Here is a 13,117-nt window from a genome sequence, read left to right as displayed (position 1 = left end):
GAGGTGAGCGCGGGCCGAGGGCCCTGGGCGCGGGGGAGGCGCGCACGGGCGCGGGCGGAGACTGGGGGTGCCGGGGATTTAGTGGAACGACCCGGGGTAAGTGAGACCCTTGGAGGGAGGGAGGGAAAGGTCGAAACGCCGAGGTGCCTGGAAGAGAACGCAGGAAGCAATTAAAACTCCTCCTTTCGGATTAACAACCAAAAATTGATCGATGTGTCAGGAATACCGCTGATTTATGAAAGGTGCTCATTTCTCTGGTATGGAGAATTTTATGTTCTCCAGGTGAAACCGAGTTCACCCAGCTCCAGCGTAGATTGATGTTTTAATAAAAATAAATAAAGGGGGGGAAGCTCGCCTGGTCTTTGGGGACATCGAGTCTCAAATCGCAGAGTTAGACTAACAAATCAAATTGCATTATCTCTGCATTTCGTATCTCTGAATCGTGCCCAAACATCCGAGGCAGGAGGGCGCCTTCCTTTCGAAAGTTTTGCCACGGCGCTTAAAAGTTCGCCTAACTAGCGGCCCGTGTTTCCTAAGCAGATCGGCACGGGGAGCGTCGCGTAATTGCGGTAAGTGGCAGGCCTGGCGGAGCCGGCGCGGGGCGAGCGCGGGCGGCGGGAGGAGGAGCGGGCTCCGGGAGGCGAGCCGGAGCCGCGGCGGCGCCCGTAGATGGCGCCCTGGCCCCACGCTAGGCTCGGGAGCCGCGCGGCGCCGGGCGCGCGCGGGCGGGGGCGCGGGCGGGGGCGCGGGGCGGGCGCGGAGCGCGGGGCGCCGCACTTGCAGTTCACTTGGACCGGGGCGGCGCGGCGCGGCCCGGCGGGAAGAAAGAAATAATAATAATAAATCAAGCGTTTTGTTGGCATTTTAAATTTACGGCCTGGGCAGCATTTTGGGGCGGACGGGAGTCCGTGGGTCCCGGACGTTCGTGCGAGCGGAGGGGCTCCCCTCGAGAGACCCCAACCTGGCTGCGGCAGGCCTGGTGGCCACCGCGCAGCCCCCGTCCTCGCTCTCCGGCCGCGCGGCCCAGGCGCGGCACTGGCGCGCAGACACGCGTGGGTGCGGGCGAGGGTCGGCGGTGCGGCGGCGAGGACGCCAGGTTCAAAGCTGCCCATAGATCACCCCCGGGGGCGGCCGGGGCGGCCCAGAGGCTGCCCCCGCCCCGCGCGGGGTGCACCGCCCGAGCCCGCGCCAGCCCTGCCGCCTCGGCTGCCGGCGCGCTCCGCTTTGCAATGTAAATTTCAGCGGGACAAATTGCTTATTAATAGTCTAGAAGAGAAGCGGGTTTCTTTCTTTCTTCTTTTCTTTATCTGTTTTTATTTCTGCATGGCCCCTAGCTATGCCCTGGGCAGCCTCGCCGCCCAGCAGTTTTCTCTTCATTTCAATATCCTAAAGAAAATGCAAATTTCCACAGTGTGGCCTTTTTACAAAGTTAAATTAGCAACAGCTTTAAGTGACTCCATTAGTATGGAAAACATACACATGTTTAATGTGGGAATAGCTTCCTTTTCACAGGGCTCATTCTGGGCTGTAAATTTAGCAGACCCTCGGACTGGTAAAGAATCACAGCGCGGCCAAATGTGTCACCAAAGGCGCACCCCCTGCACGGCCTGCGCCCGGCTCACCGGGAGGGGCCATCCCTCTGCCGCGCGCCGCCGGGTACCGTGCGCCAGCTCGGATCCCTTAGAAGTCGCGCGGACGTGGGCTAAAGGGTTTGTGCAGGCGCGAAGGGAAGGAGGACTTGACACATTTCTGTCCAAGGGCAGTGTGCTCTCCCTTCCTCTTCGCAGCCTCTTCGTCGCAGTCCCTACAGCCGAGGTAATTCCCCGGGCGGGCTGACCAGGCCCGGCAGCTGTCCCCCACCAACCAACGCATTTTTGCGCACAGGAACGGATGCGTCCACACCCGGTTAAGGTGCAGCCGAGGGGTGGGCGAGTGTCGCTGCTGAGGAGGACGTCAGTCCCCGTGCCCGGCCGTCCACCCCACCCCCACCCCTTGGCTCTCTAGCCCCCCAACTCCTTTGCCCGTTTTGGCAAACCCGTTTCAAACCAGAATTTCACTGGCAAACTTTTTGCGCTCCGTTAGCTTTCAGATGAGGGCATTCAATTCTGTCCTGGGGTCTGGTTACCCCTTCCTTTACGTTTAAGCCGGTGGCGGGGCCCTCCACCCCCTCCCAGGAAAGAGTTAAGATTTATGGTGTGCTGGAGAGGTCTTGTTAGCATGTAATCTGCATTTTTTAACTACTGCGTAATAAAAAGTGCGAAGTTTTGAGACACCTTTCTTGATTATACCTTTGGCGATACTTTAGGTTTTACATTTAATTTGCATTTTGTTCTTAGTGAATATTGAAGTCTTGAGTGGAGGATTGAATTTTATTAGGACATCTGGACTGACAATATCAAATCAGACACCAGTGTCCCAAAGCATGCTAAAATTTCAGAGTTAATTAGAACGCAGTGTGTTTAATTAAAGCCAATTATAATATTTGAAATTATCTGATCGATCCGTGTTTCTACAGTTTGGGTCTGTTTAGGTGTTGATTGGCGCACTCTGTGCGCCGTTCGATCTAGAAACTACTCAGGGGAAAGTTTGCTTTGTAAACTGGCGGGGGCGGGTGGGCGCGGAATCCGCGTCCGGGGCGCTGGCTCTGGCGCATCCTGCCCGACTGCCTTAGGGCGCCGCTGAACGCAGCTCCGGAAACAACAGCTCGTTGTTAAACCGCTGCGCCTTTTCGGGTCCCAGGGACCGCGCCACACGCCAACTGTCTTTCCCAGCTCAGGTGCTTCTCCCAAGCTTTTCGCAGAGAGGCAACCTTTAAGGTTGCTAGGTGCGTTGGGAGAAGCCCAGCTCGCAGAATGCGAGTGTTTGATTTGGGATTCTCGCTCTGGCTGAAGAGCCCCCAGGGCAGATTCAGAATGGTGGGGCCAGCCAAAGTGACAGAAGGAACCAGAGAAAAGTTAGGACAAGGAGACAATAATTAACTGTTTCCTTTCTAATTTCGCATGCTGCGGGAATCGAGTTGCGCCCTGGCGTTTTATGCCCACCTTGGAGAGCCCTGGGATTTCCAGGGAGAGGGTCGAGCGAATTCCGCGGCGCGTCCGCTGTCTCTCGCGGGACTGGGCACTTGGGGCGCACGTTTCTCGCCAGCGACGGCGTGGGCGCGGCGCTCACTGCCCTGGCCTTGTTGCCGGCGCCGGGCTTGGCCTGGATTTTGCAGACACACGTGGGCGGCAGTTAGGACCAGGCTTTGGGTGGACATTTCTGTGCGCTCTTGGGGTCACGGGGTCAGCGAGGCCTAGGTGCGCGGGACGTGCAGGAGCTGCAGCGCAGCTGTTAGGCTGGGCAGGGAGCCTCGGCAGCCACCTGCCCTGGGGTAGGTGGAAGCCTCGGCGGCGTGGCTCTCGGCTGTGCAGCGACACTGCTCTCCCCACCCCAGGAGGCGCTGTTTGTCAAACTTGGCCGCTTAGACAAGAGGCGCCTGCATATTCCAGCTTGGAGAATTGAGCCTCTTAGGGTACTCGGGGGGTGGGTCGGGCTTTGCTAACCTTAACCTTACAGGATGAGGCGTTGGGAGGGGTGATGATGCAGAGAACTGGGGGCTGAGACCCTGCAGTGTTCACTTTTTACCTGTGGATCCGGTCAGGCCTCCCTGCTTTGTAGCAGAGGGCAGAGGAGCCCGTTGGTGCGCCCCGTGCGTCCTGGGCGAGGTGCCCAGTTACTTGCCTGGGAGGGCAGGGGGGACGCCCGCCTGGCTTGGGTTCAGTTCGCCACCTGACTCCTGAGAGCCCCGTCGCTTCCATCTCTGCCCCGAGGTGGCGAAGGCGCTCTCTCTGGCCTGGAAAACCCACCCGTACCTGGTCCGGCCCCATTTATACGCAGTTTAACAGGTTCGGGTGACCGGACACCAGAGCCCTTGCCTCCCCGGCCTCCCGCAGCCCATCGGTGAGCTGGACCCAGCGGCACAAAGCCAAACCCTGGAGGCACTCAGGGGCCTCGACACACTGACCCCAGGTGGGCAGGGTTTGCGGGTGCCTGGCTGTTCCACCCTACCTCGCAGTTCACGGGACTTTCTAGGTGTGCCTTCCCAGGATTTCCCTATTCTCGGCCCTTCGGGCCCCTGTGTGGCCTCCTTCCCGCCGGGGCCCAAGGTCTGCCAGGCTCTCTAATTTCTGGTTCTTTCCCTGGCCCCCGCCTGTGCGCAGCGCCGGGTCCTGAGTCCCGGGCCGGGCCGGAGTGGGGCCGGCGGCCAGGTAGCCAGCGCAGGCTGAGCGTGACCCCCCAGGCGCGGAGGACGTGGGGGCGGGCCGTGCCTGCAACTCCGCACTGGCGGCGGAACGCGAACCGCGGGGCCTTTGGCGCATTGGCTTCTCACCCTTTCTCGAGGGCTGAGTGGCAGGCCTCTCAGCCTGGGCCTGAGGCCACGAGCCCTTCGAGGGCGCCACGCCTGGACGCGCCCGCGCGCCCCCGATCCCTCAGGGGGCTCGGTTTCCAGGAGCACCCCCTGCCCGGGCTTCTCAACGCGGGAAATGCAGTTTACTGCTCTTTGGAAGGCTGGCAGGGAGGGTCGGCTGGCTCCCCGGACCGGGCCGCGAGCGAGACAGGGCATTCACAAAGTAGCCTGAACGTTGGGCGGGAGCGGGCGCCGTGGCTGGCCTTACTCCCTGGGACCCCGACTTGGCCCAAGTTTCTGGATGACTCTTGAGGCTGGCACCAGCCCGCCTCTCGCTCTCCTGGCCTTGAACCACGCAGCAGTGGAGGCCCTGGGACTGGGCAGGTACAAGGGGGACGCTCACGCTTGGTGCGCGGGGAACGGCCCCTCGCCCTCCCCGAGTGGGTAATGGGCGCACGCGGAGGGGCTTGGAGGCGCGCGGCGGCCGGGCCACTGGGCACTGCAAGGCCAGCAGGGTGGCCGGGCTGGGCCTGGGTGCGGACGCCGCCGGGTCGTACCGCCCGGCTCGGCCTCTGGTGGTGCCGCGGGTCAGCGGCCAAGCGCCGCCTCTGCCCTGCGCTCTGCACGCCGCTTCCCCAACAGGGCTCCAGGGGCGGCGGGCGCTGTCTCTTTAAGGTCACTGCCTGCTCCGGCACGACGTGGGGAGGACAGCTGGGCACTGGCCATCTGACTGACTCCGGCGTGACATCTGGGAGCCCACTGGTGTGTGGCACGCGAAGCGCTTGATGCCGCTATTTAAATGCAAATGTGAGGGGGCTCATTGAAGCCTCTCCCCGTAAATCCGCACAAAAGGAATACTTCCCACCCTCCGAGGAGGAGGAGGCGGCGGCGGAGAGGCGGCGGCGGCGCAAGGGCCACCCGTGCAAATCGCGTTGAGCGCGGGGCCCTGAGCGGTCGGCGTCGCCGTCTCGGCCCGCGGGGTTCCCAACGAAGGTCAGGCCCCGCCCGGCCCGGCCCCTGGGCGCCCGTCTGGCCCCCGGGAGCTCCCTGTGAGCGGAGGCTGGAGCAGCGGCCCGGCCTGCGCAACTTCCAAAGTGTCAGCCTGTCTCTCCGCTCCTCCCCCCCACTCGCCCCGCTCCCCACCCCCGCTTTCCCTGCCTGGGTGCTGGGCGCCCCTAGTTCCCCAGGAAGCGAGAGAGACGGGAGCGGGACTCCAGGGGGAGGAGGCTGGCGCGGGGACCTCTCCCAGCATCTCCCAGGGCGCCCAGGACTTGACCTGCAGTCCCGTCCTCCTCCCCAGCCCTGTGCTTCGGCCCTCGCTCCTCTCCGCTGCTTCTTCCCCTCCATTAACGCAAAACTCTGGGGTGGGGTGAGGTGGGGGCCGAGGGGCTGCCCTGCCAGGCTGCTCCCCAGCAGGCCCGTGTGGAGACCCGGCCGGGTCGGGCGGCCCTTGTGCCCGCAGCTCGGAGCCAGCAGTTGAGTGACAAAAAAGATAAAGTTGGTGAATGATAAAGACCGTATTTTCCACGCTTTGGGTGCGGGACCAGATGATCTAGAAAATGAGCTGAAATGGATTCAGCCTCCGAGCCTGTTGTGAGAGCAGCTGATTCCCCCATTTCGGGCCAGATGGCTGCTGAACACAGATTTGCATTCATTTTCCCTTAATATCGTCCAAAATACTGGGGCAGCTGCATTTGCTGTCAAAAAGGTTTAAAACCCCTTTTCTTTCTGGGGCAGGATCGTTACCTTATGTGATGGGCTTATAGAACTCCTTTCCCCTCTTTAGTCAACAGTATCAGATTTAGAAGGATTTGTTTTTAAACCTTCTAATTTGGTAATCAGATTTAAATCGCCTTGGCGCGTGTAATCTGAATTAAAGATACTGTAAATGATTTTAAGCATGATACTTTCGTTAGCGCAAGGAAGGGGGCACCTCCAAGGCGGGCTGGGCATTTTAGGAAGTGTGGTACAAAGGAAGCATTGTTTCCTATTTCCAACTTCATCTTTCCCCGAAAAGGCACTTTGCATATTCTGACAATAACACTCGCCTGCCGCTCGCCCTGCGTGAGCCCCCCGAAGCAGCTAAACACGCAGAGACAAAGCAATTTCTCCACCCCCCCCTCCACCTATGGCCAACTTTATTTTGCGTTGTGCCTCCACGAAGAAGGTGTTCCTTTCTCCACTCAGTCTGATGTGGGTGGAAAGCTCTGGGCTTATTAGGAATACAGAAATTTTCTTTTAATTTATCGTGAATAGTTTCCATACACTTTGATTTAAGGTTATTAACATTCTATAGACAGTGGCATCTTTAATATGTGGCGATCGCTTCTAAAGACTAATCTCATTACCCTCAAATAGTCATAAAATATGATTTTATTATACTTACGTATTTAATTAGACGGCCGGCACCGTAATGGATTTTGAGATAGGACTGGCGCAACAGCTTTGATAATTCACTTATCTTTGGCAATAGTCATTAACCCCCAACACCAGCAAAATAGATTGCTTTCCAACACATCTTTTTTTTTTTCTCACCCCTTCCAAGAAGCGTGGGGGTCCCCAGATAACGTAAATCGGACTTCGATTTTTTTCCCGATTAATTAAAATATTAACGTACACACACTGCCAATTCATGGGAAAAGGGAGTGCCACCCCATACCGGGCGGGGAGAGGGGGCCCTGCGACACACTTACACCCTGAGACCTGTTTTGGTTTTGTTTTAATCGAAAGGGCCTGATTTCTCTCGGCTGGGAAGTGCCGGGACAGCTCCTGGTAGCCCCCTGGGTCTCTGCTCCTGGTCGTGCAGACGTCCTTTGGGCGGGCAGTGCGCCTGGGTGCCGAGTCCCCGCGGCAGGAGCTCGGCCGCCGGGCCCACGCGCTGCCCGTGCCCTGTTGCCCTCCCGATTCCTCGAAACCAGGTCGGGAAGCTACGCGCCGCGCGCTCACCCGGGCCCGGCGGCACTGAGGGCAGGACCCGGGCGCCCGCGGCGTCCGCTCGGCTTTTAGAGAGGCTGGCGCCGGGGAGGTCTGGCTACGGCGCAGGGCGCGCAGCCGGACACCCGGCTCCGGGTCGCCGGAGAGGCCGGGCGCGCTTCCTGTCCGTCCGGAGAGCCCCGAGCCTTCTTTGTCACTCGCCGCGGTTAAGCACAGGCCGGGGGACGGGGTCTCCCGTGGCCGCCGGGAAAGACAGAGCATCTGGCAGAGCCCGCCTCCGACGTGGGTCCTCAGCCCGGCACTCGGCGGCCTCCGCCGGGGCAGGAAACACCAGCGCCCGGCGAGGCCCAGACGGGGGCAGACCGGCCCCCCAGCAGCCTGAGGTCTGTTTAGAAACCAGGCTGAGCTGCGCGCCCCGCCTTGGCGAGGGAGCCCTGCCCTCTCCATCCGCCCCCACCTACCTTCCTCCCCCCTTCCCCCCCCCCCCCCCCCCGTCCCCACTCGGAGGCTGGCCCCTGCAGCCCCCTCCCTGCGGCCTGCCCGCCTCTACCCACTTGTCCCTTCGGGCCGCCCCAAGGCGCGCTGAGGCCCCGTGGCATGTACTGCGTGCATTTGGGCAACTTGGGGCGCCTCGGCACTTCACCCCCTCCTCCCTACAGTGTTTGGACCGTGCGGCCGATTTGGGGAGGAGGTATTGGGGGGCCAAGCAGCGATTGTGCACTGGCTGTTTGTTTCATTTCGAGCTTTATTTGGGCGAGCGGGAACTTCCCGGGCCGCGGGTGGGCGCGAGGAGCCGCGGAGCGCGGCCGGGGGCGGCGGCGGCGGCGCGCGGTGGCGCTCGGTGGCGGCGGGGCTCGCGGGGCTCGCGGGGCTCGGGCCGGCTCGCGGCGCCGTCAGGCAGTCAGTCAGCGAGCGCGGCGGCGGCGGCGGCGGCGAGGGGCGCGGCGAGGGGCGGCCGCTCCCATATATGGCGCAGGCGCCGCCCCCCGACGTCACCCTCTGACAGCGCCGCTCCCGGGGGCTTCGAGTTTTGGCTCCCGGGAAAGGGTCCATTCCTCGGGGAGAGAGGGCTGAGTTTTGTGCGCCTCCGTCCGCTGCGCGCGCCGCTCCAGGCCCCGCCGCGCCCCGCCTGCGCCCGGGACTGCGCCGCGGCACTCACTGCCCCGTTTATTTGTCTTTGGAGCAGGCGGGCCGCGCCAGAAGCGGGCGATCCCGCAGTGTCCTGCAGCCGCGGACGCCGCCTGGCTAGGATGACACCACGTTGAGCGCGCCTGCAAACAACAACAACAACAACCGCCGCCGCGGCCACCGCGTCCTGCTCCTCCGAAGCGCCGCCGCCGCCGGTGTAGCCGCCGGTGTAGCCGCCTCCGCGCCCCCCCGGCCGTCCGGAGCGCCCCGGCCGCTGGTGTATGTGGCGCCTGCCCGGGACGGGCTGAAGCCGGCGGCGGGGCCGGACCGCAGGCGCCGAGCAGGGCGAGCGCGGCCAGGGTAGCCGCCTGCCGCCGAGCCCCGAGCGCCGCTGCTCGCGGAAGCGCTTTCGGCCGGGAGCTGCGGCCGCCGCCAGCAGTTTTCATGTTTGGGATTCAGGAGAATATTCCGCGCGGGGGGACGACCATGAAGGAGGAGCCGCTGGGCAGCGGCATGAACCCGGTGCGCTCGTGGATGCACACGGCGGGGGTGGTGGACGCCAACACGGCCGCGCAGAGGTACGTACCGGCCGCCCCCGCGCGCCCCGGCCCCGGCCCCGGCCGCCGCGCTCCTCACCGGGCCGCTGTCCCTTTCCTCCCGCAGCGGCGTGGGGCTGGCGCGGGCGCACTTCGAGAAGCAGCCGCCCTCCAACCTCCGGAAGTCCAATTTCTTCCACTTCGTGCTGGCGCTCTACGACAGGCAGGGGCAGCCGGTGGAGATCGAAAGGACCGCTTTTGTGGACTTCGTGGAGAAAGAGAAAGTAAGTGCCCGCACACCATCACACCTTCCACCTTTCTACAAGTGGGAGGCGGGCGGTGCCCGCGCGCGGTGGCCCCGCGTGCCCCCCTCGGCGGCGGGGACCGCTCGGCGAGGCGCCCCCGCCGCCGCCACGTGCGGCCGCCCGGGCCACCGCCGAGGGGCTGCGCAACTTCTGCGCGCCCCCGGACTCGCTCGGGGCGAGGAGGACGCTGGGCTTCCAGCGGGAAAGTGACATCACCGCGCCGCTCCCAGCTACGAGTCCTGCCATGTGTGAGGCCGCGGGGCCTCGGTGGCGCAGGGGGACCGAGCGCGGTGGCCGCGCCGGACGCCGATCGCACTAAACGCAATTATTTATCGTTACTTTCAGGAGCCCAACAACGAGAAAACCAACAACGGCATCCATTATAAACTGCAGTTGCTGTATAGCAACGGTAAGTGGCCGCCGCCGCCGCCGCCCGCCCCGCCCGGGCTCGCCCTCCTTTCCCGAGACGGCTAACGGACACAAAGATTGCGAGATTAAAATGACACGGACGTAAACACGAAATCTTCTCGTGGCATAGAAGGAAAACAAAACATAAACGATCAATAAGTCGATGGCACTTCACATGATTAACCGGTGGGGCTCGAAGCAGAAAGTAAAAAGGGGGATCGATATGGGGCTTCAGGAGGACATCACTTTTAAGTGACTTTTTTCAATTTTGCAAATTAATGTTAATTATGGAGATGGGGGCAGCTCCATAAGCGGAGCGGAACTGACTTCCTGTGCACGAGTTTTTGAAAAAAAAAAAAAAAATCCTCGAGAGACACTAGAAAGAGTTCAAACTCTCACTCAGTTTCCATTTCATGCTTTCTGTTTTCTAAAAATAAATGACCACATGGGCCCACCCGGTGCAGCCACCGGGCCTGCTCGCAGCCTGGCAAATTTGTTGCACCTTCCAGTGCAAACCCTAAGAGTCTTAGAGGTTCCGGATGACGAAAAGAAACTCAGAGCAGGGGAAGCGATTGGGGTTCCCTTTCGCCTCTTAAAGGGCATGGCTGAGTTTTGCTGCATCACGGCCGGCGGCAGCAGCAGCCCCGTGCCCCAGGTGCCCTTGCTAAAATCCTGATGAGAATTTATCCCTGTTTTTTTTGCAGGAGTCAGAACGGAGCAGGACCTGTATGTGCGCCTCATAGATTCAATGACCAAACAGGTGAGAAAGTTTAAGCTTCCACACTACTTTCCACTGTTCAGCTGGGTTGTCCTGGGGTTGAGAGGAGGGCAGACGGGTCTCTGGACTTGTTTTCCACTTGGCTTCCTTGACATGCTAATGAGAATTCCATACTTATTGGAATAAACGATGCGATTGGTAAAGTAGTTACTGTTGTCATCACAATAGGACATATATGCTCTATTAGGTGGCTTGTGCGTGGAATCCAATTCTGTCTTAATTAGCTATGGTAATTAATATTTGACAGAGAAATTTCAGGAGGCTCCCCCTCTTGTATATCTTTAAATGTTTCTCTCTCTCTGCTTGGAATCATTTCATTGATATATTTTTTTTTTTCTGTAACAAAGGCAACTAAGTCCTTTCCAAAGCCCATTGAGTTGGGCTTGATTAGTTCATTTTTCCCCCCTTTCCGGTGTGATGGTCTAGTAACGCGAGACGTTGATCTGGATTTAAAAGTGAAATGTGTTGGGGTGAAAAGTCACCTTGTTCTCTGCTAGCCCGTCTTCACCTCTCAGCCTCCCCTCTCCATAATTCAAACTCCCAGCTCCAGGGGTCACCCACACCCGTCCATTGCTCTGGGAGCTGCCTCTGTTCCCCTCTCCCACCCTCTGTCATACCTTGTAAATAACATAATTACAAGCAGTTCCTTATTAAATTATTTAACCTGTCTTGGTCAACTTTTCCGATGATAACTGTTGGCTATCAGTAATGTGATTAAGTGCAGAAAGGCACTTCATTGCCTTTTGACAGTGTGCAGTCTGGCTGGTTTTGTGCTGGGTGGTACTGTTGTTAGTCGTTGTAAAGATCTCCCCCCACCCCCACTTTTCTTAAAATGGTGTTGGGGGAGGGGCAAGTTCCATGCGAAAATTAAATCCACTAGGCACAGATGGATTTAAACTAGACGTCCGAGGTGGGCTTCAGGCTTGGAAATGCAAGTAGAAAGTAGCACCTCCGTTTTTGATGGTAACTTTAGGGGTTGGTGAGCCAAGCAGGACAGGAGTTGGGTGCTTCCTGCAGCCCAGGACGCAGGCTTCCCACTCTCGGCACAGCAGTTAGTTTTTTCGGATTTTACTTCCCCTTTAAAAAGTTGGTCCTGACCTAGGCAACAAGCGCGTTGGATTTTAACGTCTGCAGCGTAAAACACTTTGGTTTTCTCTCAGGGTAAAACCGATCTTACAGGTAAAGTAGTGTCTTTGTCAGAAAGACGGAGGCAGCTGTGTGCCCTTTGGTGATTATTTCACTGGGATTCAGAGAAGCCTCGAAACGGGGCTGCTGGTTGGCAGGGTGCGTCTATTTCCTTTGTACAGGAGGGCTAAATGTTGTCGGAACCGCAGTGGTCTAATTAAGAGGTGGGTGCAGGCAGCCGTGAGTTTCTCTGGTTTGCATAGAGGAGGCGGCTTCGTTTTCAATGTACTCTCATTGTTCATTTAGCCGTGCACCTTTGCAACATAAACAGGGCTGAAAATAAAGGCATTTAATCTCCTCTCACTGACGGGGATGGGGGGGGGGGGGAGAAGGAAAGAAATAGCCCAGTAACTGATCAAAGAGTCAATGGCGCTGAACCGACAGTTTATGGATTTCTGTTTGTGCTACAAAATAAAAAATAAATCAAATATAAATACGGGAATCCATCGGAGGACAAGCCGGGCTCTGAGAAGTGCCGGCGCCTGCCGCGGCCAAGCGCCCCGCAGCCCCAGGCGGCCCATCACTGCCGTGGTTCCCAGCGGATCCGGAGGGAGGCTGGGGCGGAGGGGCTCGCGGGGACCCTTCCCGCTTCCCAGAGGGCAGCCTCGGGCCTTGTCGAGAAAGGGCTTTGTCCGCCTGGAACTGGAGGCAAGTGTGAGAAGTGCCCGAGGAGATTGGAAGTAATTTCCAGATAATTTTCGGTGCCGGGGGGGAGGGAACTGGAGAGGGGACTCCCCTCCCCCTTCCGTGGAATTTTTCTGCCGGGAACTTGCGGCTCTCGGCCCCCGCCCCCTGCCCCTCCCCCAGTGACCTTTCCCCCCGTTTTTTCCTTTTTCTGCGAGGCCGGCGGTGGGGCTGGTGCGGGCGGCCCCCGGCTCGGGTTCCCGGCGGCGGAGCCGGGCCGCGCGCGGTCGTGAGCGCACCTCGGCCTTCGCACCATCTGGCGGAGCCTCTGCTCAAAACCCACCCGAGCGTGTGCGCAGACACTGCCTTTTTACCCGAGAAAAATCATTGTTAGCAGTTTCAAAATAAACACCAGATTGGCCATTAGCACTTTCTTTGCAAATATCATCCGGCGAGGAGCACGTGGCCGCGCGGGCCCGGGCGCCCCGGGGCCCTGAGCACTCCCGGGGGCGCCCGGCGCGGCCACGTGCGGCTGCTGCGCCCCGGGCCCGGCCGCCCACCGCGGGCACCTGGCTCGGGCGGGCAGGCCGGGAGGAGCGGGGCGCGCGGCCGCTGCGGCGGTCGCGGCTCCTCGGCGCCGGCTGTTTGCAGCACGCAGACTGGAACTCCGGCGAGACAATGGCCCGAGGACGCGGCCCGGCGCGGCCAGCCGAGGGGGCCCCGGCGCCCCGAGCCCCTTCGCGCCCTGCGCCCGGGCCTCCCTACCCGCCTCCCCCCACCCCTACTTCCAGCACCCAGCCCCGGCGCGGCCGCCACCCTCCCGACCCCCGGG

General features: G+C 60.4%; 1 protein-coding gene across 11 annotated transcripts in view; it reads left to right on the top strand.

The window, feature by feature from the left end:
* Positions 1-554: 554 nt before the first annotated feature.
* EBF3 (EBF transcription factor 3) overlaps positions 555-13,117 on the top strand; it is a 126,574-nt gene continuing 114,011 nt past the window's right edge. For 4 of the 11 annotated variants that reach the window (XM_053910053.1, XM_019424598.2, XM_019424593.2 and 1 more), the window contains exons 1-4: positions 8,367-9,027; positions 9,113-9,269; positions 9,636-9,699; positions 10,403-10,458. In XM_053910053.1, coding sequence (XP_053766028.1) covers positions 8,894-9,027; positions 9,113-9,269; positions 9,636-9,699; positions 10,403-10,458 — 411 coding nt within the window. In that variant the 5' untranslated portion in view covers positions 8,367-8,893. Of the gene's footprint in view, positions 570-8,363; positions 9,028-9,112; positions 9,270-9,635; positions 9,700-10,402; positions 10,459-13,117 lie in introns of those variants that run through there. The other 7 variants (XM_019424604.2, XM_019424591.2, XM_019424596.2 and 4 more) reach the window with 5 other exon arrangements.

This window comes from Panthera pardus, unplaced genomic scaffold (assembly GCF_024362965.1).
Source record: "Panthera pardus isolate Hobbes unplaced genomic scaffold, ASM2436296v1 HiC_scaffold_22, whole genome shotgun sequence".
Lineage (NCBI taxonomy): Eukaryota > Metazoa > Chordata > Mammalia > Carnivora > Felidae > Panthera > Panthera pardus.
Note: the sequence above shows the minus strand (reverse complement) of the source record. Positions and strands in the feature narration are given on the sequence as shown.